This window comes from Rutilus rutilus (assembly GCF_951802725.1).
Source record: "Rutilus rutilus genome assembly, chromosome: 19".
Lineage (NCBI taxonomy): Eukaryota > Metazoa > Chordata > Actinopteri > Cypriniformes > Leuciscidae > Rutilus > Rutilus rutilus.
Window position 1 is genome coordinate 28448462 of NC_140232.1, and position 26010 is coordinate 28474471.

At 36.4% G+C, this 26010-nt stretch overlaps 2 protein-coding genes across 6 annotated transcripts in view; one reads left to right on the top strand and one right to left on the bottom strand.

The window, feature by feature from the left end:
- Window positions 1-23553, top strand: dennd2da (DENN/MADD domain containing 2Da). 3 transcript variants are annotated; one of them, XR_014625370.1, is made up of 16 exons: window positions 1-339; window positions 8168-8221; window positions 8385-8462; window positions 8606-8683; window positions 10446-10541; window positions 11376-11551; window positions 12646-12758; window positions 12850-12919; window positions 13211-13288; window positions 13934-14074; window positions 16550-16698; window positions 16793-16964; window positions 17059-17105; window positions 17216-17297; window positions 20117-20365; window positions 23012-23553. XR_014625370.1 is itself a non-coding variant. In XM_084388570.1 (16 exons), the coding sequence occupies exons 2-16, from the start codon at window positions 8176-8178 to the stop codon at window positions 23074-23076; spliced, it is 1644 nt and encodes a 547-aa protein (XP_084244696.1). In that variant the 5' UTR covers window positions 1-339; window positions 8168-8175; the 3' UTR covers window positions 23077-23553. The 3 variants fall into 3 exon arrangements, 2 of the variants coding, with proteins under 2 accessions (XP_084244696.1, XP_084244697.1); XM_084388570.1 differs by having other exon boundaries at window positions 17059-17109; XM_084388571.1 differs by lacking the exons at window positions 1-339; window positions 8168-8221; window positions 8385-8462; window positions 8606-8683 and adding an exon at window positions 9485-9868 and having other exon boundaries at window positions 17059-17109.
- Window positions 23500-26010, bottom strand: part of dram2a (DNA-damage regulated autophagy modulator 2a) — a 5204-nt gene continuing 2693 nt past the window's right edge. The window contains exons 4-8 of one of the 3 annotated variants that reach the window (XM_084388576.1): window positions 25409-25551; window positions 25149-25326; window positions 24971-25053; window positions 24080-24172; window positions 23500-23936 (exon numbers count right to left, since the gene is read on the bottom strand). In XM_084388576.1, the coding sequence (XP_084244702.1) occupies window positions 23814-23936; window positions 24080-24172; window positions 24971-25053; window positions 25149-25326; window positions 25409-25551 (620 nt within the window). In that variant the 3' untranslated portion in view covers window positions 23500-23813. The remainder of the gene's footprint in view (window positions 23937-24079; window positions 24173-24970; window positions 25054-25148; window positions 25327-25408; window positions 25552-26010) is intronic. The other 2 variants (XM_084388575.1, XM_084388577.1) reach the window with 2 other exon arrangements.

Below are 26010 nucleotides of genomic sequence, written 5' to 3' on the forward strand. Positions count from 1 at the left end.
AAGAACACTTCCTCTAAATGAAAGCAGAAGCGGCAAAGTGATTCAAGACTCATACTAAAGCAAACACACATGCAATGCAGTTGTATAGTGACTGAGAGAGGACAAAGACTGGTATTGAGATGACTAGTGCCAGGTGGGTCTAGAGAAAGTAAATAGAGGGAAAAAAAAAATAGAAATAGAAGAAACTGGTTCAGCAGGTTAGAAGAGCATGAAACGTATTTTTCTGTGGACCTGTTTGCTAACACACTGAGGTGATGTGGTAAATATTTAATCAAATCAAACCGAGGATTTTCAACCTTCTCAAGCTACAAATCGGAGACACAGGAGCGAGTTTGCAAGGTAAGTCACCTTGAACACATCGTGTTTCTGTCCTACAAGCCACATGAGCGTAATATCATTTGATCTCCCATAATGCTTGCTTTCATTTCGTAGAAACACCTGTTAAAGACGTCAGTTCACAACATGAAAGCTATTTGAAGTTAGCAAGATGTGTTTGAAATTAACAAACAGGAAACATTAAGGAAATGCATAGTAACCGTAGAGGCAGTAAGTAGTCAACATTTGACATGTTGATTACTTACATATATATATATATATATATATATATATATATGTGTGTGTGTGTGTGTGTGTGTGTGTGTGTGTGTGTGTGTGTGTGTGTGTGTGTGCTCTTAGCAGTCTGAACAAGTTTTTATCTGCACAAAAACTCAGATTAAAGGCAATTTATGAAAATTTCAAATGCAAAATTAAATATTTGCCTATGTTGCATTATGGAGAAACAGTCTGTTGAAAGACTTGAGTTTCCTGAGTGACAGGAAGAACTAGTAAAGTCAAACAACCAGAGTGTCTGATGCAACGGATTTATTAAAACATAACAATATGTATATATGTATATATATATATATATATATATATAGCTTTAAAACTGAGTTTTACTTATACCACAAGCTTTTTTGAACTTTCTATGGTGAGAACAGCTCAAATGCAACAACTTCCTCTTAAAGGGATAGTTCACCCAAAAATGAAAATTCTGTAATTATTTATTCACCCTCAAATTGTTCTAAATCTGTATGAATTTCTTTCTTGTGCTGAACACAAAAGAAGATATTATGAAGACAGTTTCTGGTCCCCATTAATATCTATAGTATTTTACCGTTTTTCCCCCGGTAGTCAATGGGGATCAGAAACCGTTTGTTTACCCACATTCTTCATAATATCGTTCTTTATGTTCAACAGAAGAAAAAAAAAGAACTTTATGCAGGTTTAGGACAACTTTAGTGTGAGTAATGACAGATTTTTATTTTTGGGTGAACTATCCCTTTAAGAACACATTTTAGCGTTGATGTACTGGAAGCTCACTGAATAATTTACATTATGTTGCATGATCCCATTAACATGTTTCAACAATATTATTGCTAGCATATCCATATATGAAGGGTTGGTTGTTACTTTACAGTATTCAAACCTATGGAAAAGAAGAAATAAACATAAAGTGACTTTCATATAGTACTTATATTGCCCTCTAGAGGTTGGGGCAACATTGGTTCTGTGTTTTTATTGTTTAGGGAATTGGTCTAAAGAATGATAGTCAGTCCCTCTTCTAGACCTGAAAGGTAATAGAGGTTATTGTTTTATGACTTGTGCCAAAAGAAAACGAGACTGGGGTGTAATGTAAGAATTATGTCATGTTACAAGCAGGATTTTTACACACAGTGCCAAATTGTACCTGCTTTGTCATTGCCGTGCTGAACAACAGCCCTCCTGTACAGAAAGGAGAAAGTATGATTAAATAATAGCCTGCTTGAAGGTAAGGGTGTGTACCGCACACGTGTCGATGCTTGTCTGCTGACTGACATGTACCGCTGCACTCCAGTCCACAGTCAATCTAAAGCACTTCTCAAATTCCAATTCAGTTTGTGTCATTGGTTATAGTTCTGTGCTGAGTAAAATATGAATGTGCATTTACATGCACTTTAAAAGCTCGATATCAGTCAATTATTTAGTCGGACCTAAATCGTACCAGTCTGTTTTGTAAACCGGCCTAGATATTGCACTGGTATTCTAGCAACTCGCCTTCGTCCAGCATGGTGTTCTGCGCATGTTAAGAAATCAGGATTAAGTTTGAGGATGATCCTCACAAAACTTTTTCTGCAAGCTTTTTTTCCAATATAAATAAAAAAATACGTTTTAATTTTAATAATTCACTTTTTTTTGTATACAGTGCAACAGAAGATACTGTGAGGGAAAAATAAATGTTACATTTGTTTAGAGCTACAAGTGGCTGCGATACCAAACCAGACCACATAGAGATGCCATCAGACCACTATACCAGCCTTGACCAGACTGCAAATAGATAGTATACGGATCCGTTCAGAATTATTAAACACACCAAAACACAAATTAAAAACATTATGAATGTTTCGAAACTGTCATCAGTGAACAGTTCCTCTGTCCGAGTGAGAGTTCGTGTCTGTACTTCAGTGTTTGATATGTACATAAACACCACTTACCCTCACAAGCTCCTATAAAAAATACGCTTCTTCAGCTAATATCCATTATAAAACACTCACCAGAGATACGACCATACTGAAATGTGCTCGTGCAATTAACGTTAGCTATCACCACGCAGAGGGCACATACACGATTTGTTACGCATTAATAGTAACGGACTCGCGTGTGCCTAATTTAAGACTCCTGTACGTCACTTTAATCATTCTTTACCTTGATTACAATTGCCATCCATCAAAACTTTACAAGTGACACTGATTTGTTTTATCGAACCCCAAAAGAGTAGACGAGTCCGGCCTGGAGAGCCGAGCAGTGGTTCGTTAGATTTAAGGACGCTGATTGGTTAAATTTTATGTCATATCGTGAACATGGTTCACAGCATTGACTAAACTACTACATAAACCCGCCTCCTGTGGGCGATTTCTCTATCAAAGACTGGCTGTCTGTGGCTGAACTTGAGAATGCAGACAGGCAGATGGAAAATCAGATTTTGCACAGATGAATTTCATAAATGAATGTATAGCCTATAATTTATAATAATAGTTATTATTATGATTTTGTGTGTGTAAAACAATTGGTGTAGTGATCACAAATCCAACTGTCCAAAACATAACCATAAAAGCAGTCTAATGCTTGTGCCCTGTTTTACTTCTAATCTCACACGAATAGGCTACTTAAGCAATAATTACCTTGGGTGAACAATCCCTTTAACTTCTAAAAGTTCAAACTAATCCTGAAAAGCATTGCCACCTCCAAGGTGCTTCTAAATGAACATGTTATTCCAGTAAGTCAGAGGGTCAGAGTGTGTTTTAGGTGTATGAGACATGCAGGAACATCTGTTTGCTAAGTCTTCTTTAAACGAGAATTGCATTCCTCAGAGCTACAGTATTCTTGAGTAAACATTACCTTTCGCAAGATGATTTGAATGTTGGGTCAGCCTGATCTGAGGTCAGATCTTATTATTGCGTTGCAATCGGATTTTTATGTTGCTAAAGAGACAAACAACTGGACAAAAGGTATAGAAGTGGTTTTTGATAAATGTTGACCAGCTAACAAAAATATCTTAAGAATGTTTTGCTATTAATTTATAAAAACTTTATTTCTGATTGTTCTCTGAAACCATCTGTAACAAGTAACGTTTACAACTTTTAAATGTTTCAGAAAAACGTTCCATGAACATATGAGTAGCGTTTTTGTGCTAACGTTTTGAGAAAGTTATTAAAGACCAGATAACTTTTAACAAAGTTAAAACAAAACGTTATTGGAAGAATGTTTGTTCATAATTTTGAGATATCCTTGCCAAAGTTCTGAAAGCGTTCCCTGTTAGCTAAGAGCTGTAGGATAAAAACAGCTGTGTGGTGTGAAGAGATTTGTCCAAGCATCATTATTAGGCCTAAAAAGAGATTTGACAAAGTTTTATTATAATAGGAGATCTTGGACAAAAAGGTGAATAGAGGAACATTTCTGAACTAGGCCTACACTGAAAATATGGCACCCAACAACAGCGATGCCACTGTCTGAATCTGAAATAAGATAAATCTAAAGTCCAAATCTACACTAGGTTTGAACAACCGCCACATATAAAAGTCATGAAGTGCATCCTCAAAATATTCCCACATAACTGCTGAGACGGAGTCATTGGGGCAACAGGAAGACCTACTGCTGACCTGAGGTCATCCTGTGGGGAATACAGTAAGCTATAAAAAGACCCGGAGTTTACTAACGACCACGTCTTACACGAAAACATGGCAATAAATGTATGGGAGAGGATGGGGATTCTTTTTGGGAATAAACACGAGCTTTACCAGGACAGAACTGTATACTATTTATGAATTAGTCAATTAATATTAATATTATATTATTGCAGTGACAATGTTTCAGGCAGTTTTGTGACTGTATATTTTTATACATTTTTAAAATCAATATTAACAATATTGATGATGATAAATTATACATCACTGTTCAAAAGTTTAGATTTATTTGAACAAAAATACAGTAAAAACTGTAATATTGTGAAATATCATTTTGCTTTTATATATTTTAAAATGTAATTTATTCCTGTCATAATTTTTCCAGTATTCAGTGTCACATGATCCTTCAGAAGTCATTCGAATATGCTATGGTGAAATGTGATATATTTTCTTTTTTCAGGATTCTTTAATGAAAGTTCAAATAAACAGCATTAGTTTGAAATATAAATATTTTATAACATTACTTTATGTCTTTACTGTCCCTTTTGATCATTTGACAAGGGAGCCTGTTGTAACATCCTACGAGGTAAAATAAATAAATAAATGGACGACATCTATTCGAGAAGATTAGTAATAACATTCACGTTAATCAGATATTGGTTGTGTCCAAAATGTGACCCTATACCCTCATATCAATTTAAAATGTGTTTCTAGAACACAGTTCCAGTAGTGGTTTACTACCACAATGGTTTTGTACACCCAAATGGCTGTTCACCCAAATAGTCCCCTATTTAAAATCTCAATGAAAAGTGTTTTGGCTTTTAGTATGAATATGTCAGCCTTACTGTTATCTATAAGCTAGTGTGCTCCAAAACAATGACAAAATTTGCATTTAAAGACCAAACCCAATGTTGAAAATGAAAATGGGGTTGACAGGCCCTGACTGACGTTACTACTTTCTACTCAAGGACCTTGACAGAATTGTAGTGGAGTAAAAAGTACGATATTTGTCTTTCAAATGTAGTGAAGTTAAAGTAAAAAGTTTCCAGAAAAAATAATACTCAAGTAAAGTCGGTTACAGATCTCAAAAAGAGTAGGCTACCTACAGTACTCAAGTAAATGTACTTTGTTACTGGCCACCCCTGATTGAAGTAATTATTTTTTAGAGTATTTCAGTAAACTTACATTTACTGCCTGATTAAATGTAAAATTATTTTCACTGACAATTAACAATTTAACAGGTTTTTACTGATGTATTTCCCCCAATGTAGGTTTTTACAGATTTTTTCTGTTACATTACATTGGACAAACAATTTATATAAAACTACTCTTATGCAGATTGTTTTAACAAGTGCAAGTGGCTTCACAGCATGCATGTAGAAAGCGCTTTAACATAAAGCCACCGCCCATCATAAGTCTGATACTTCCTGTGGTAACGTGGTCTAGAAGAGTGAAAGTGTTCCAGTATGTAGGCAAAAACATGTTTACCGCCCACTGCTACTTGTACCAATGACGGAAAAAAGCGCAGTTACAATAGTTAAATATGTGGGAGAGCTTTGCTATATAAAGTGAAGATATTGTAGCACTTTAAAGTCAATTGCAAATCAAAACTAGTTAGCACATTATTTGTAATTGAAAGGGTTTAATGACATTATATGATCATGGTTACACTTAAAATAGTTACAAAATAGATGTGTGAGATGATAATAACTTATACCATGAATTATACCCAGCATATATGTAAAATGTTACCAGAGAGAGAGAGAGAGAGAAGAGGGGAGAGAAAGACCCAAAGCCAAGAAGGGTTCCCCCATTGTACTAAAGGTGTGACAATTCATCGACCCCCGATGTACACATATCTTGGCCTACAGGCCTTTATCACTATCGCCCCCTCTGCTCTGTGCCTTTAGGAACTCCAAACGGTCATTGTGGAAAGAGGGGGTGGAAAACAGTAAAGCAAATGTCTTTGTTCATTTCAAATATCTTGAAATATCTCTGCAAATTCCCCCCTTGGCACCGTTGGCCACACACATGGAGTCCAAAAGTGGCACAGTCCATAAACACATGCTTTCTGTTGTGTGTAAATGTCAATGGCTTGTTGCAATAGCAGTTGGTCAGTCTTCAGTCTTTGTTCTCCTTTTAGCCCTGCAAGAGGAGGCTCAATCAAATGTGTTGCACCGTTCATAGATATGCAAATCAATACTTCACACCTCCACATGAACAGGCACTGAATCTGGGAGCAAACGAGTGGGACAGTGGGAGAGCAATCTGGGAGCTGTCTCTTTTTGAGATAGGACTGGATATGAACTTAGGTAGCAGGGATCCTGTGATTTAAAAGAGGATATAGCACAGCAAAAACATACATATGACATTTGTCATTGGTCAGAGGTTTGATATGTTCAGATTAAAATTAGTCTCTGGCAAAAATCCCTTAAATTGATGTACTTAAAAATATGGTCACGGCGAGAATAAAAGAAGATCTTGCACGCTCTTACATTGTTTTCTGAAAACATTGAAATAAATTGCATTATAACAAAACAACAAATTGCTGGTTTAAACCCTTTTTCATGAAGAGTATCAGCAAAATATTCAGTGTAACCTAACAGAGAGATTCAATTGAATTAATGTCCAAAAACATTGTTGCAAGTCAAATCGACAAAATACAAATAAGCAGAAACCAAATAAGTTTCAGAAATGTTTCAAAAGCATGAATGAGAATACAAATATTTGTACTTGGGTAAAAATGAGAAATACTGACATACATTTTAAAATGTAAAATTACTTTAGTGATTAAAGGGTTAGTTCATCCAAAAATGAAACATCTGTCAGTAATTACTCACCCTCATGTTGTTCCAACCCCGTAAGACTTTCGTTCATCTTCGGAACACAAATTAAGATATTTTTGATGAAATCTGAGAGCTGGATCACTCCTCCATAGGCTTCTATGGGATCGAAACTTGCAAACCCAGAATTTTCATTTTTGGGTGAACTATCCCTTTAAGTAAATCCAAAAGAAAAACAAAACAAACAATTACTGGATGCAATTCACAGTTATAATTCAATCTAGATGTAAAGACTTAAGCATTACATTTTGTGAGGCAGAATCAGCTAGATGCAAATTTGACTTTGTGTGAAGATCAAATGATGTCATCTGTGGCTGCATTTAGATGGCTATGTGTAAATTCAATCATGCCCTAACAAAGGTGAGGGGGTTTTACAACTGTGATGCAAATTTGATCCAGTTGTTGTAACAGGGAGCCAGCATGGGAATGTGAGTATGAGGTGTGTGATCATGGCTTAAAATCTTTCCACACCAATGTTTCATTCAAGGAGCGCGATAAAAGTGCAGAGAACAGAGTTACTGAATCCTGTTGTGAGGAAATCATTTCCATGGTTAATGCATTTGTGAATCACATTGTAGCCACATGGCAATTCTATGCTCCTGTACGTGGTTTTACTGCAGCTATATGGAAAATAGCAGAGTTTTCCACTTAGGAGACAAACAAATTCAACATAGACACACATGCAACTTTTCTTAAGCGTTCTCCTCTACAACTGGCACGTGTTCATGATATATTTGTGGTGAGCTTTTCATAAAATAGGAATATGGAATATCTTTTGTCGTTGCGATGGAGCAGGTATGAGGGTAATCATATCTGTGATCTCTGAACACCTGCTTTTAAGGGTGTGGTTTGACTTCTTACTGATGAAGAGTTGCCAAGTTAATATTTACTGAAGGACCATGAGGACTATGACCTTAGTCCTTGGGAAAATACAATGGAAGTGTCTCACATTTAAGGAACGACGACTTTAACATAAGGCACGGTTCTCTATGAAATATTTTTAGCCAAATTGCAACAAATTTTCTTGCTTTATATTAAATGAGATAATAAATAGCTATTGCCCTGTTATGAGGAAAGAACTTGATGACCAAGTGCATACATGTTTTGTTTTGTTTTGTTTTGTAGGTAACACAATGACATCATCCAAGAGATGGATGTTCTCCTCTGTGCGTTCTAGGTGTAAGTAGAGTTTATGAATTTAAATCAATTTTAATAAATCATAATATTCTTAATTTTTTTATTAACATGGATCATATGAGCAGTATAAGGTGCTCCAAATATTCTCGCGTTACAAGGTCAAGAAAAGATTCCTGATCTTTTCATTTGTCCTTTGACTATATAGCTAGACTGCCACTGGATGAAGGAGAAAATCCTTTCAGGAGGAGATTATTTTCTTCTTTCAGAGGCGATCGACGTGAACGTGAGTCGCTCAGTTTACACACCTTTCTTTACCTAGCCAAATGGTCTTTGCTTTGTAAATAGACTGCAAGGCTAAAAGAAAAGCGTTCAGATGAATTAACACTTACACTTGCACAAAGTTCAGCGGTCTGTCTTGGCCTACAGAAAGGTCTGAAGGAGAAGATGGTGTCGAAATAGATAAGAGACGAAGTTTCTCAGATGGAGGACTTGAGACCAACAAAGGTAAAACTTTCACCTTTTGAAGTTGTTTGACTTTCGTGCCAATGCATTTGTTTCATCTTGTCAGTTTGGGGTAGAAAAGGGATCTGTCTGCTTTTGATATGTGCAATAAACCTCTTTTCAGAACTGATGTTCATTAAGGCTCTTATAAGCACTTGTGGTCTATAGGCTACACAAAATTAGTCTATAACTTCTGAGGGGGATGGAAAAACATGCCTCTAGAATGTTTTTTTGTGGATTACTATACCAAAGTATCAATCTAAATTAAGCCATCAGATAAGACAACCAAGTAGCCTATTTTTAACTTACTTTGCAACCTTTATTTAACCAGGTAAAAGACTCACTGAAAGGAAAATCTGTTTTACAAGAAACACATGGGCAAGAAGGCAGCAAATGTCATTTGAATGATGACCGCTGTCATTATTCCGCTTGTTCACCGCTTGTTCACACTAATGTTGCCCAAAAGTATACCTGCAGTTAAATGTTAAAATAATACTCCACATAAAATATATTGATAGGCCTATTTCATAAAGACAAAGAAAATAATAAAATAATGTTGAATGTATAGTCAGTAGTTATATGTTTATAAGCCACAATTTCATAGGCAACGTCTGAGAAAAAACACTGCACATTTATACACTTTAAAGAACTGTATATTGAACCTATTAAGAGCAGAGAAAAGAAGCAACTCCCACTAAAGTTCAGAACTCTTGAATCGTCAGTGATTCCGATCTGCCCTTGACTTCAGTTCACTGAATCGGTTCGTTCGAACAGTTCAGTTCAATAAATCAGTTAAAATGATTCACACTTTAGTTTAAGTGTTCTGTAGCTTTTACACATACATCCCCGCGCGGTATTCTTTTTTTCCTTCTTCTGGTATTTGTTTAAATTAAGCCACGTATCACTATGCTTTCGATTACGTAAAGTTAGGCTTGTTTGTACTTCTCTCTTACAGTCGAGTGATTCACGAACGCTTTGCGAATAGGTTCGAATGAACATCCGTTTTAAAAAAAGAACAATTGATTCCGCAATTCACGAATGAGCAGCAAGCATACAGCAGGCTCCTGCGTGCCGCTCACTCACTCAGTAGTGTTCTTGCTGCGTCCGTGGGAAAGACTGAAAGATTCGAAATGAACGGAATTAGTGTCAAAAGAAGAGGAACGAAGGCAAACTTGCGTAAACACCGGAGTAAGTTAAATCTTTAGTGATTCTGTATAATGAAAATTTTAAGAATTGTTTAAATTATGTTCCTTTAATCCACATAATGGACCGATAGAAGGTTGCCACCTTTTTCTATAGCCTATTTTATCCTATTTTTCTCTTGCTTTAATCTATCTATCTATCTATGGCTGTACAATGTTGTGTTAGAAGCAAACGTGATATTTTTGTCAGTTAGGTTTATCTGGTGTTGGTATGACTGGTTGAATACATTATTGCGGTCACAATATTGTATCAGGGATATTGTTTTACTGTTAATTAACTGGCATATGGAAAGCTTCTTAAGTTACAACAAAGCAGGTTTAGCAAGACCTGATATCTGGTGAAGAACTTCTAAAAAGAGTAACGTGGGAAAGAATAAATTACATTTGTTGAAATTACAATTTACACTGCAACTGTGAAAACTAACATATTTGGCTAAGAAAGTGAACAAGCAAATGTGGTTAGTTGTCAGTGCATTTCTGGGAACATATCTGAGCTTTCCTGGTAAACAATTTTGTGTGTTTGCAATTGATTAATTGTTGTGTTTTGTACTGTCCTTTCTCAGGTGTCTTTCTTGCAGGTGAAGATCAACAAGACATGGGAGCCATGAAGAGGCTCAGTACCTTATTTACGTCTTTCCGTGGGAAAGTCAACAAAGACAGTGAGGAAATGTTATTTAAGTATTGCTTAATAATCTTTACAAACACATATCTTGCTACTTCAGCTCCTTTTATTTTTAGAAATTTAGTTGAATCTTACTCTTTTATTTTTTATACATTTTGTTGAATCTTACTCTATGTATGTTTTAAGTGCCAAAAAGCAGTTTTAATGAATGCACAACAAACGTTGTTATCTTTAGCTGTGGTCATTGGCTTTATATTGCATATAAAAGTACTTAACCTTGTCAAAACATTTCACCATGACTCATTCTCCAGTCTCGTAGTTTAAGTAGGGCAAAATGCCTAAAAGAATTAAAGTCTTTCGAACTGGTTTTGACTTGATTTGCTTGCAATGTTGTTCGTTTGAAATTCATTTATGAAGTCACGAGGAAGTTCACAAAGTCAGTCAGAGCACACAGTTTGCATCTGTTCCTTAGTGCACTTCTTGTCTTTTCAGTTACGAGCAGCAGTTATTGTTCTGTTGTATATAGGCACATTGGGGGTTTGTATGGTGAGGCAAGCTGGAACAAGACTTTCTGACTTAGTGGACTCCTAAGGTATTCCTGTCAGCTTTGTTTGCTCTCTGTTGGGGGAGGCTGCCAAAAAGCAGGCTCAAAAGGAAATGTTGAGGAAATTCACAGAAGAGCTCCTTCTTTCTCATCTCTTAATTTGTTTGGTTCAGCGTTTCAAGTGCTGTTTCTGATGAGCCGCATTTTTTAGATAGTTCAGAAATCGGACACTTATAAACAGTTGGTTTTTGTTATATTTTCTCTGCGTTGACATGAAAACAGCCTCAGTAAATACATCACAAAGCTAACATAGGCTTGTTTTTGCAGGAACTAGTAAGGAACCAGATCTACCTGCTACCACAGAGCTCTCTGCCGTGGAAGAAAAGGCAAAGGAGCAGCGCTACGCTAGCGGGCAATTCTTCTTTGAATATCTGGTGGTGGTTCGGCCTAAGAAGACCACAGATGGGGTATATGAGCCACAGATCATCTATCAGTTCCCTAAGGTGACACAGACAAACCGAGTGCTCTGCATGCAGACACATGCATATAATGCCTGAAAGAACAATTTACACTTCAGCTGTGAATACTAACCCCTCTGGCTAAGAATGTGAATAAGCAAGCGTGATTAGTTAGCCTATCAGTGCAATCCTTTTCTGAGCTTTCTAACTCTTCAGTACTTTCACAGCAATGTAGTAGCAACTATTTCCATTCAATAACAATTCGATGTACTGTATTGCATTTATTGTTTTATTAAAGATTTAAATCAAAAGTGACATACAAAGGAGGAATGTTACAACAGATCACGATCCACATTCCCAGCTAACAGTGAATGTTCCCAGAACTTTGGTTAACGTTCTGGCAAGGTTTTCGCAAAGTTGTGATCAAACATTCTTCCAGTAACATTAATAGAACGTTCCTTCAAAGTTATGTGGTCATTAATAATGTTGTCTAATGTTTTTTTAAATGTTTCTGAATGTTCAGAACGTTCAAATATAACATGTTTGCAAAATTATAAAATTGAATATTCCCTTAACGTTCGCATAACCAGAAAAACATTAACGGGGCATTTTAAATGTTTTCAGAAATAACATTTCATAACCTAATGGGAATGTTAGCAAACTATTCTTAGAACATATACTGTATGTGTTAGCTGGGTTATTAGGGGTCGTTCACATGTGATTTTGCATTCCACCGCACTGGTTTTCCATTGATATTGTTCCGGACCCTGGCTTGGTTCCATCCGGACCATAATTGTGACATTTTACCGATTCTACAGGTTAAAATGAGCAGTGCGCACACATACACACTTCATTATATTTAATATAGGGCTAGCTCTTAAAAAAAAAAAAGAAAGACCTATTATAGTGAAAACTTATAGTGTAGACACTGCCATTAGACATTACAAAAAATAAAAAAAAATTTTGTTAGATTAAATGACAACTTCAGGGCAGAAATGTGTGAAAATAATGTTTAAATAGCTCATTCATTGTCATTCTGATTTTAATCCGATCAATATTAATGAAAGAGATGATCATGTAGACGTTTTCTGTCCCTGATGCATATTAATTGAGTGTTTTTCACTTTGTAATGAGCACAGAAGGATGGAATGGTGCGATTTCAGAGGGAGGAGGAGGAGAAGACGTTAAAGGCGCTCACACTCTTTTGCTTTCCAGAGGGTGTTAACTGGGCACCCCTAACAGAATATCCCAGGTACTGTGACCACACACATTATTTCTCCCAGCATGCCCTGTGTAGGCAGAAACTGCATCTTTCATTTTCTCTCTTTTTCTCTATTTCACAGTGAAACATTCTCTTTCGTGCTTACAGATGTTGATGGGTCGAGGAAGAATGGATACTGTAGGAGGCTGCTGGTAAATGTTAACTGGTCTTATTTATAATACTTTCCGTTAGTCTTGCTCATACTTACAGTTAATGATTGGAACAAATCCCTAACCCTGTTCATCCTGCATAACCCTGTAAGTGTTAAACCTGCATAACAAGCCGCTAACAACCACCAACATCAACCAGCAACATAGCAACAGGGAAAGCACCATGTTTCTCTTTTTTGTAATGCATGGGAAGACGTACAAATAAGGTCAAGAAATGTAATATGCAATTTAAGTGTGTGCTCACTTCTCTTGTTGTTGTCTTTTCTTGTTTAGCCTTATGGGAAGGGTGCTCGCCTGCCTGAGGCCTACTGTATCATCAGTAATGTTGCCTGCTTTGGACTCTTTTCCAAGGTAAAACAGCATAATTTACTGCACAGTCAATGTAAATGTCTTTGTACTTCATGTTTTGATCTATATTTGAGAGATTTGCCATTTGTTGTTCTGACTACGTATTACTTCAGTGTCTGAAAATGGGTTGTCTGACGTGTTGAGCTCAACGTTTCAGTTTATGGAGAATGTTTTGTTTGTTTAAGTTGAACTTTGTGCAGGTACTTTTTCCGGGGGTGAATGCTCTGTCATGACTGGAAATGAGTTTGTTTGTTCAGGACAAGCTAATGTGATCTTAAAGAAATGGACATTCAGAATGTTTGTAAAGTAGTTGTTGCTTATACTTCAGAAATATATGGTGTTATATATATATATTGGATCATAAATACACTAAACCAGTAATGTTGTGAAATATTATTACAGTTTAATAGTTTTCTATTTGAATATATATTAAAATGTAATTTATTCCTGTGATGGCAAAGCTGAATTTTTAGCATCATTGCTTCAGTCTTCAGTGTCACAAGATCCTTCAGAAATCATTCTAATATGATGTTTTTTGTGCTCAATAAATGTAAAAATATATTGTTTCTTATTATTATCAGTTGAAAACCGTTCAACTGCGTACTGTTTTTGTAAAATTGTTTAATCTGTCTGCTTATTTTTTTTTAGATTTTTGATGAGGTGGAGCAACGAAGAAAGATCTCCATGGCGATGATTTACCCATTTATGCAGAGCCTCAGGGAAGCGGCTTTTCCTGCCCCTGGACACACTGTTAACATCAAAAGCTTTATTCCAGATAGAGGCACTGAGGTAAGAACTAGAGATAAAACTACAATTTGTCTGAATGGCTACTCAGTCTTAAGAAACCCATCCTGCATGTTTCCTATGGGATGTTCTTGCATAGAAAAATAGCTGGATAGAGAGGCATCCATGCGTATATTCATCCCTGTTATTTTTTTATTCTAATAAAATACAAAAAAAAAGTTTTTCAGGTTTAATGCTTGAAATAAGGTCTGTGGTGAACACAAGCTCAAGATATTTTCACGGTTTATTCTACTATATAAAATACATCAGTAATGCCCACTTATGTTTTTTTAAAGCTTTTACGTGTCTTGAAAAAGGCAGTTGCTTACAAGTGTCTAAATGAGACTAGAGGCTGTCAGGGACATTAAACGTCATCAGCCGAACAGGAAAACTCATTCACTTTTACAGCCTTGTTGTTACATGTTTATAATCATGCTCTTGCAAACTGTTATAACAAGAACATTTATAGGGAAAATGTTTTTAAACTAAGACTGAAAGAGTCGGCGGAAACTTAGTGTCATGTGACCGTGGTGTAGTTAGTTTATAGCCTAAGTTTAACTTTTGGCTTCTTCCGATTGTATTTATGGTTTAAAATTAATTTGTGAAGATTATCACAATGAATAAAATGTGCAAGAATCTGAAGCTTTTGTTAGTGACAGACCGTATTTTCTTACAGTATCCCAAAAGCCAGTGGAAAAATCCTATCGTTTTTTTGTCGAGGAAACCAGGGTGATGTTCATTTCAGCGTTGGCCAGCAAAAATATGTAATCAATGCAACATTTTTTGCCACACTTTAGTCCTGAAATCGTTTACTGAACAATGACTCACACAAACAATGTGTTTATTTCCAAGAAATTACATATCGAAGTGAAGTTGAGCAAACCAGAAGCTGCTACACTTTCCATTTCCACTGTATTTACAGCAGTTGCGTCAACAGCATAGACTGAAAAACTGGTATTTGTCAATCATTTCCAACCAAAAAGGAAGTGGAAATTAAACGAGGGTGTAAAATTGTGCAAGAGAATAAAAGTTGGTTTACCATGTTTTTTTCCCAGTAATTACAGTTAATTACAGTACATTAAAAGAGGGGTAAAGTAATACATCTCTAATTCCAAACAAGCAGAGAAGCAGGCAGAGACATGCTATACACAAACACACTCCTCCTCTGCTTTGTCAAAGCTGCAGGAAATTAAAGTAAGTGACGTAATAGCTCAGGGCAAAGGGTCAAAGACGAGCTGTTTCATGCAGGTATGCCCTCATGCCTTGTACAAACTTGACTTGGTTCTGCTTAAATTTCTCCTCCAGCACATTTTCTATGTAACACTACATTCAAGTGATCTGCACATAACTTACATTAGTATAACATATTTATTTGTGATATATTATTCTGTCGTTCTATCTCTGTCTATCTGTCTGTCATCTATTCTGTCCATCCATCCATCCATCGGCAAGAAACTAACTTGAAAAATTCAGGGTACTCATAATTTGTAAAGGTAGTTAGCTACATAAAAGCAATTTTCTTTAAATGAAATAACATATCAGACATACATTTTTTATTTAAAAATAACGTTTTATTTAGCGCAGCACAAAAATAGTTAGGCTTAAAACAGCTTAGACTATATACAACTAATCTAACCCAATTTATATTACTGTATTGAAAACAGTGACAAAAACATTGTTTAGAAATGATTCGAATGAATCAGTAGATCATTTTGTACCAGTTCATTGGGGTAAACCATCAGAACACATTTGCTGAAGACGAATCTGAGTATTTTTGCCTCAAGTCACAAATACAATGTCACAAAAAATGCTTAATTTAGTAGCATCACTACTTTTAGTTATGCCTCAACACTGTTTTTATAACAAAAACAAAACCTTTTACAAAGTATTGAAGCAAACACACCATTTGGAGGTGCACGTTAAAGGAGCTGTATGTAAGAAATGTATTTCAATTAATCATAAAATGGCCCTGATATGTCACTAGACATTAAGAAATCATGTTCATTTCAAATACTTATATCACTAACAACAGTAGTACAGCCAGGATATTGTCATTTAAAAAGTGAAGTTGCAGCCCTCAACTGATGTTGATGTTGTCATCTTGTGTTTTGGCCTGAAGCGCCACCCTCCACCTATCTACCAATCACGAAGTCAGTAGTGTTTCGGTATCCGGGTTGCCAGCTCAGCTCTAGTTACCACAGCTGCAGCTACAAACGTTCGTGTTGGATCCTGCAGCCTATCTGGAAACCTCGAGTCAGGGGGAGGGGGAGGGGATACACTGCTCTACAGTAATTTGAAAGTGATTGCAGTACCAGTTTTGGCCACAATCTTACATACGGCTCCTTTAAGGAAAAATACTTTATAAAGAAACACTCTCTTAAGTTTATTTTTGAAAAATTTACTTTTAAGTGCGCGCAGTTATATTCTTTCTTTATAATAAAACATCTACCTATAATAAAGTATACATTTCTCTCTCTATAGATCATCAGTTTGACTCGTCCGACAGACTCCTGGCTGGAGCATGTAGATTTCAGCACATTGTTCAGATGCCTGTCAGATGAGGCGGTGCTCAAGGTCTTTGCTGCTGCTGTACTTGAGCGGAGGATCATCTTCATCGCCGAGGAGCTCGGGTACGAAAACAAAACATACATGCACACACAAGTTTTAGGTATCGCTTCAATTTATATGTATAACATTGATCAAACCCATACGATGTGTCTGCAGGACATTGTCTCAGGTCATCCATGCAGTTGCTGTTCTCCTGCATCCATTCATCTGGCAGCACACGCTCATTTCCATCGTTCCAGAGATCCTAATTGACGTCATCATGGCACCCACACCGTATCTGCTGGGTGTCCAGAAACGCTTCGCAGATCAGGTCACTGACCAGACTGAGGTGAGTGACCAGACTCCTGACACTGGTAAAACATTACAAGCGATTCACATTTCAAACCCTGCAAGCTGACATCTGAATTCATCTACTCACCCAGCTGCTTGTTGTTGACTTATCAGAAGGCAGGAAGGAGACATTTATCAAGTGTGTAAGTTCATGTGTACATCATAGAGGACATCTTTTATTTTGTTGCCATGAAAAGTGACTGATGAATATATTGTGGGTGACTGTGTTTGAAATGTTTCTCCAAACAGATGGGAGATGAGGACACAATATTACCTCACAAACTCAAAGAGGAAATCAAGCAGGCCCTCAGTGCCAAAAATGAGAAATCAAGTAAGTAACTTTTCTGTATCCTTGTTTATATTTAGTGGAGTTTGCTTGAGCAAGCTTTTTTTTTTTTCTCATTGCTCATACGTCACCATGAAGTCAATATTGACAGTTCTTATTTTTATGGAATATTGCATTATTTATTAAAAATGTATTATTATTATTGTTATTCATTCATGTGCCATCATAATCTTTAAAGGTCCCATTGCATGGATTATTTTATTATTTTAGAATGTTTCCTGGGGGGCCCTTATAATGTTAGTATGTTTTTTGATCAAAATTTGTTATAATTTAGAAATAAAAGGCATTTTTCCTAGCCTGATTTTAGCCTCTGATTTGAACGCTCTGTTTGAAGGGGCGTGTCTGTTGTGAGACTTCAGTGTAAACGCCCACTGCTGTGATTGGCTGCTGTGAGACTTCAGTGTAAGCCTGTTGATCACGTGAATGAAGATCTTATCATTGCAACGCAGTTTCTGCACTCTCACTAATGATTTCACCAATGCAAACATGATGTACGTACAGTAAGAGCTTCGTTGTGCAGTGTAACAGCGTCATTGATTTCATAACGAGTTTTGGCAAGTGTCCAGATAAACTCGCGCTGTGTGATTGACAGCTTGGGCGACTGGAAAGGGATTGTTCTTTGATCGCTATCTGTATATTAATCACAGTTTAAGTAAGATTATTTTCATCCTGCTAAGAGAAACGACGTGAAGTTGATCGTTTAGTCACTGGCTTGATTTACTGATGCATAAACAGTATTGAACGACTTTGAGAGAAAGATTATCTGTCTGAACTTGAACAATTACTCATCAGACATGCACATAACCCACTGGTTCTTCAGAGGCTCGGATGAAGGAACTAAAAAAATACCTTTGTGTTCATTTGTACATCCAAACACTGAGCAACTGCCATGCTTCGCTCGTTTGCAAGCCATGATGTCTCTCGAAGAAAAATGATTCGGACGATGATTCGGCTGCGAAGTTCCGCCTGGCCTTGAACATGGGCTGGCATATGCAAATTTTTGGAGGCGTACATATTAATGATCCCGACTGTTGCGTTACAGTCGGTGTTATGTGGAGATTCGCCTATTTTTCCGGGGTGTTTTTCAAAAAACGAGATTTAAATAAGAAGGAGAAAACAATGGTGTTTGAGACTCACTGTATGCCATGTCCATGTACTGAACTCTTGTTATTTAACTATGCCAAGATAAATTCAATTTCAAATTCTAGGGCACCTTTAATCAAAATAACTTCCCCTCCCTCTTACTGGTGCGAGGACGTGTGAACCTGTCACTCACATGACATCACAGCAATAGCAAACCACAACCATTCAATGATCAAATCAATTCCCAATTCCCGATGGACAAAAATCAAGTCCCACCCTACATTTTTTCTTGTTCGAGAAGCTGTTTCACTCTGATGTACATCACAACAGGGAAGAAAAGACTCGCAACGTTCGTTTCATACCGACTTTGTCAGTTAAGTATTTGGATGAACCCCTAATAAGACATTGACCATGAGCTCTGATGAAAATGTTTGGTGCATACACACTATCTAGTGGACCGTTCAAGTGCTCAATCACTCGTACATGCGATGGGAAGACTGGATCATTTTACTAACTTGATTTTTGAATCACATTCAGACAAATAAACTGATCTTTATTCAAGTAAATTCGTTCATTTATGTTATATTTTCAATATGAAATTTCTGTCCAAATACGCAATCTTTGATCATATTTCAAGTTAGGAAATCATTATAAAGCAGCCAAAGATAAATTATGAAAAACATGTGAGATTAGTTCAACCCCAACGGTGCGTCAGAAATTGCGTACTGTCTGAGACTCTGAGTAGGTACTACATTTGAATTTGAAGTAGTAGGTCATCTGGGAACTTTTCGCCTACTGTTTTTCGAATACTATGGCTGCATCCGAAATTGCATACTTCACTACTATATAGTAGGCAAAATACAGTAAGTGACAAGAGCAGTATGTCCGAATTCACAGTACTCATAAAAGAGTAGGCAAAAACATTCATACTACACACATTCATACTATATAGAACATACTTTTTGTTAGCGGTTGTGAAGTAATTACTCATTCAAAATAAGTACCTACTCAAGAGAGTATGCGATTTCGGACGCAGCCTATGTATTAGGATATAATGCTCAGTTGCCTTACTGTTTTTCGCATACTATATAGAAGGGAAGTGTTCGATTTCGGACGAGTTCTTCGTTCGCTTGTCATGTGACAGACGCAATAAACACATCAGTGTGGATGGTGGCGCGTAAAATTGACCCACATCGGTTTGTGCTACAGACATGAATTACCAAATCTTACCAAATACATAACGGTCTAAAGAGTGTTGCCTAATCTCGTTAGAAAACCCAGCACCTAACAAATAAGTCTAACAAATAAGCTCAAAATACGTACCACATCAAACAAGCCTAAGTTATCCCAAATAAGCCTTTTGTAAATAAGCCTAAAAACGCAATCCACAACTTGCAATATTTACAAGTGATTTTGTTATGACAAAAATTAGACAAAATGTTACGAGCGAAAAACAAAACACTGCGCCTCTGTTGTCTTTGTTTGTTGGAAATTTCCGGACACACTTTAAACGCTAATATTACTTCTGAAAATAGCGGACACCAAAAGGATTAAACTTGTAGTTGCATATTCACACAGCCGCAAGAGATGCCAGAACGTTGCAACTGCACCCCAGAAACTGCATATAATCCACTCATAACAATGTATAAATCTGGTTTATTTTTCCTCACACGGTTATTTAAAACTAATAGTCCATGTATTTGTGTCATTCATCACTTCAGGTCTTGAGGAGTTGAATCGAGTGGTCCCAGAAGCTTTCCTGCCTTTCTTTATCAAGACTGTCGGCCACTTCGCTAAACACATCGTGCGGAATGGCAAAGACAAGCGGGGCGAGTTCCATCAAGCAAATTTCTGTAAAGCTATTGAATCCAAGAACACGCGCCGGTTTGTAAAGAAGTTCGTACAGACGCAGATGTTTGACCTCTTCGTTCAGGAAATGGAACAAAGACCCGTCTCTCAGGACGGCACAGGTGAGACCCCTTTGGCTTACTGTTATTAGCAGTGATCAGTAAATTAGTAGTTATTGATAGTTCTTTTGTAATTATTATTTTACTTTTTATGACCTATTAATTAAGAGGCCACATGGAATATTTGTCACACTGCGAGTAGAGCTGCACGATTCTGGATAAATTGAACATCACTATTTCAAACAGAGGTCATGATTCTCCCACGATTCTGAACAGAAAACTAAACAAAATATCATGCAATTTAACCCTCTGGGCTTCTTCGCCCGAAAACGGGCGAAAACCTGAACGTTTCGAATTGTTTAATTTTTTTGCTTCATCGGATGGGGGTGAAACTTGGTGACTTTTCTTTTATTACCTATATGAACACACAAAAAAATCAAGGAGATGATTCTGATATGTTAAAGGGTCGTAAAAAAAAAAGTCACACTTAGCTTCCTCCCGCCCGAAAACGGGCGACATAGGAAATGAATGGGAAATACGAAAAAATAGGAAAACTCAGAGAAACTTTTGGTGGTACAAGCTACAGATCAGCCACTGTGCTGAAAAAAAGTGTTCAGCAATGAAGGGGTGACACTCTAGAACATCAAGAGTGCAAAAAAGACACCCTCCCCCCCACACACACACACCTACACACACCTACACACACACACACACAGAGAGAAATGAACTGGTAAGACTGAAACAGCAAATTTTGCCCCAAACTATATAAAAATTATATAATCATAATAACTCCAAAACTATAGCAAGGAGAGTCAAAAGGTAGGTATCGTTTGAAAGAACTCTTTTTAAATTTTTTGAAAATATAAATTACATTACATTTGGACATTGTCCTGCCAAGAAACGGCGGATAAAAGACAATATATATATATAATTTTTATTATGATTTTGCATATCTTTCTTATTTGTCATGGAATAACTCAGGAAGGAAATAAGGTAGGAGGAAAATTCTTTTTTAGTGAAGTCCCCCTACATGTTAGCTGCATCTGGATAAAAAATTAATAATTTTTGGATAAAGGAATCAAAAATTACAGCATTTTGAAAAGAGACAGCCTTTTTGTACAGTCTTTGACACCCCCTCATGGGCAATTTTTTCTCCATGAAGAATATCTTGTCATAAAAGCAATAGATTATGTTAATTTTGGGCTCATTTTAATTGTAATAATATGCTGTAAAAAATGAAGTGCCATTTTCAATTATCTGAGAATGTTTCATGAGCTGTATGATGTTTTTGACACATTGCAGTACATTATTTTATAGATTATGAAAAAAAAGAAATTCTATTTATCAGCAAATAACTCAGCAATACTTAAGAGTTTTTCAAAGTGGATACATTCACTGTAAAGTTCAGACTCTAAGCTTTCAAATGACATCAACTTTGTGTTAATCAAGGCAAGATTTTTGAAAAATATGGTAATGAATATTTTCGCAGCTAGGTGGCGCCTGCTGGCGGTACACTTGGTTTTAGAGGGATTACTCAGCACTCGTTAGGAATTAATAAATGTAATTAGATGCATTAAAAAGCTGAGATCCTAAGCTTTAAAATGATATATAATTTGTGGTGTTCCATTCAGTGGTTGATTAGTAATAAATTGTTTTCTTTCCGAATGGGAATAAATCAAATAAATAAATAAAAAAGCTATAGGCCGCCTATAGTCGGTTATAGGACATGACACAAATTTATAAATTTTGAAGCCACTAGGTGGCGCTCTTCTCACTTGAAAATTTTTTTTTTTAGGCCTGCACTCTAATTTGATGTGAAATGTTGCATTTATTGAAAAATAAAATAAAATAAATAAAATAAAAATATATATATTAATTCTAATGGAAAAAATAGCTAATAAAAATTATATAATTAATGCAAACTATCATAAAAAATTCTAAAAATTCTAAATAATAATCAGAAAACATTATAGAACAAAAATATATTTGATTGGTTATCCTGGGAAAAAGTAAAGTAAGATTTTAAGGCTTCGCCCGTTTTCGGGCGGGAGGAAGCTAAGTGTGACTATTATACGAAGAAGCCCAGAGGGTTTTAATAGAGGTCCTGACAAAATTCTATTGCATTCTATTTTAAATGTTTAATTAATCTGAATGAATTATTAATTAAAACGGGCTGAATGAATGATTCAATGACTCTCACGTAAATACTTCAGTACTGGAAGAATCAGCCTTTTTGAACGAATCTCTTGAATGAATGATTCAGTGATGAATACATTTAACAGTCACTTGTCGCCACCTACTGGTGAAACGATGTAATTGATACAATCATTTTTTGAAGTGCCAAGTTACTTTCAAAAGGTGATTTGCTCTAAATCGATCGCTTCCGTAGACATCAGTGTTTATATCCAAACTATAAACGTTTATCCCAGTACTTCTGTGATAATATAAATATTTGTAACACAGAAACTGTGTGGTTGAAAAGACTGTGAAGCTGTTTCACACCAATACATGGGTCATACCTATACATTCTCTGGCTCAGCGGCAGCGCAAACACAGATTTGAATGTTCTGGTGTCATTTTGTCAAAGAAGGTGATTTTGCTTGAGAAGAGGATGGTTCCAATATAAAATGATCTTGAATAATAATGAAATATGTAATAATAATAATACAACTATTAACTTAATAGTTATTATTTTTCCTTTCCTTCCAGGGTTTTTTGACAAAAAGATTGCTGAATACCAGACAAAGATGAGAGAGAAAGTCAAGAAACACTAGTGGAAGCTCTCACCAAAGTACCGGCTTGTAAATCTTGTGTGAAATACATCAGTTTGTAGTAAAATAATTTTAAGGAATGTAGATAGAATTTAATGTCAGATTATTTTTTATTTATGTTCTCATGTGTTCGATTTGTCAGACTTTTACTGCTGTTTGTCATTTGTGTTGGGGTCTTGTCGGGTCTCGGGGGGTAATTATTTTGTGATAAGCTGCTGTATTTATGTATGTAAGGCTTGTTTTAGCTAGAAACGTTTAGACTAGAATGTCCAATGTTACAGAAACTGAGCCAGTGGAAACATGCTGAATTGAAAAACATACATTTCTAAATGCATTTTAAATGGAAACCACAGATTCAGTCTATGAAATTAAATTGAACATTTCATCTCCATATAGATCATCACAAATTACTGTAAAAGCACTGAAAGATGTCCAAATTTGCAATGTGTTTATTCTAAAATTAAAAGGAAAAAACACTTACTTTAAAGTGATTGTTTCGCATTATTCACATTTGTGATGTAACTATGCTGATACAACTTGTGTCAAATATTTATACCTGGAAAAAGTCTCCCTTGATATTTTCAAAATATTACATAAAAGCATGGCGAGAAAATGTATCATTACAGAAGCTTCTCGTGAACATGAAAGGTTTCTCTGGGAACATTCAGATTTGTGAAGTAGACCTCCAGTGAATGTCGGCTGCAGTGTCCGATGTCAGACGCAAGGTGGCAGAGTGTCTGTCAAATGGCACCAGCCAGTAGAGGAGAGCGTTCTTCATGATGCACGTGCTCTCGCTCTTCATAGCGAGGATAATCGTAGAGATGGTTACTCTGAAGTACAGGCTGAACCCTCAGAGTGATTTTCTGGTCAAAAACACGGTTTGTTCAAACTTTATGCTAAACTACGATTATATATAGACAAAAATATACAGAATTTAACATACAGTGTGTGTATGTGTTTAAATTGTATGAGAAGATGACTTAAACTTATGAACTGGTGATCATACCTGGAAATCACGCATGTACGTGAAGAAAAAGCAGATGAAGGAGAATGCCAGAGACCACTCTGCTGAAGCACTGACCTGGTGTGGTATAAAACCCTAAAATACAGTACAGTTTGCATTTACATCTACACATATCCATTAGCAATCAGTTTTATACACTCCTGGGGGGGGAAAAAAGGGACCAAGCCAAATATGACAAAATATTTAGTGTTTTTTTTTAGTGGTCTTAAATCACTGATTAACAAGATTTGCACCAATACTGTAGATAAATGAACTTGGCACGGAATAGCCTTCCTCTTTATTTTCTTGAATTTTTTAAGCTGTGAGTGTGTGGGTAAACTTGCAGACAGCTTTTTACAGGAAGTTGGTCAACGGTGTTGTTACACCCAATTTTTACAGCTTCAAATAGTTCATGAGTAGTTGAAATATGTCTCCCAGTTCATTTGAGTTTAATGTGAGTGACCAAATATTCACTATAGGGTTCAAGTCTAGACTCTGACCAGGCCAAAACATGAGCCTGATGGGCTTGAGAACAAGCCACTTCTTGGTTGTCTTTGCAATTTGTGCAGGAGTATTGTCTTGTTAAAAAATAACATCTGATCATTCCTCTTCAGATAACTTTTCATTTCTGGAAAGCAAGCCATTCTGCAATATTCTCCAAAGCATTAAATGACTTTTCACAGTGAAGTAGCTCACCAACACCAGCAGCTTAAAAGGCACCCCACACAATGATAAACTCCTCTATCCTTCACTGTGCTAGAGATGCATTTATTATTATATTTCTCACCAGGCTTTCGAAGACACCGCTCTGGAGCATCATCATGCGACTCGTGTTTTATTGTGATGAGGTAGTATATTTGAAATATTAAAAGTAAAGCGCATCATCTGTCTTACTCTCTCCCCTGGCCGCCAGTGTAACTTATTAGTGACATCCACACCAGGCAGGTCGTCATACATTAGCACAGAGGATATGAAAACTGACAGATTTAGTTAAAGAAGCAGAACAGGTGTAAGTACTGGCACAACTGGCTAATAATAAATACAGACAATCATATATTGAGGAAAAGGATACGTGCAATTATGCTAATGAGCGTCCACATTCCCACAGCCATACGTGCCCATAGAATTTCTCTGCCATGGAAACGCGGCTGCATGCGGTATGACATGCCGGTCTGAACCAGGATATACAATGTCCCAGGGCCGAAGGTCAACGCCGCCCCAAAAAGGTGGATGGATATCATATCTGTTTTCTGAAATAATTAAAAAAACACATTACACTGACAGTTTCAGAGAAAGAAATATTAAACATAGAATCAAAAGTGTGGGTTTCACCTGGAAGTTGGCCACAACACACATCCCTACAGTGCTGAAGATGCCCATCAGGAGGCCTGTGTAGTTCAGCAGCTGTAAGCCCGACTCAGAGGCCGCGATTAAAGCCTCAACTTGTTTATATCGTACATACATGGTGCCCAATCCTGCAAACACACAAATGGGATCAAAGCGGAAATGATGCAGTTCTCTACATCCTCCCAAAATATCCACGCTGACGTTTTTTAAAAACATCTTTGGTTTTAGTTTTGGACAAAAATAAATCAAACATACACAATTCTCAAGTTATCTCCCCTTTAGAAGTTACATATGTTTTATGTGTTTTGCTTTTTGCTTTGTGATATTATTGATCTGCCTTATTAAGGGTGGATGATGATGCAATTTTCTTCTAGAACCAAACTTTGTTGTATTTTTTTCATGTTATCAATGTGAAGCTGCTTTGATACAATCTGTATTGTAAAAAGCGCTATATAAATAAAGGTGACTTGACTTGACTTGACTTTTGGCCTGATTTGGTTGCAGTATTACAAAAAAAAGTTGTAATACTAATAATTTTGTCTCCATTTTTAAACAAAACATTTAATTTTGTAATCATTTTGGTGAGC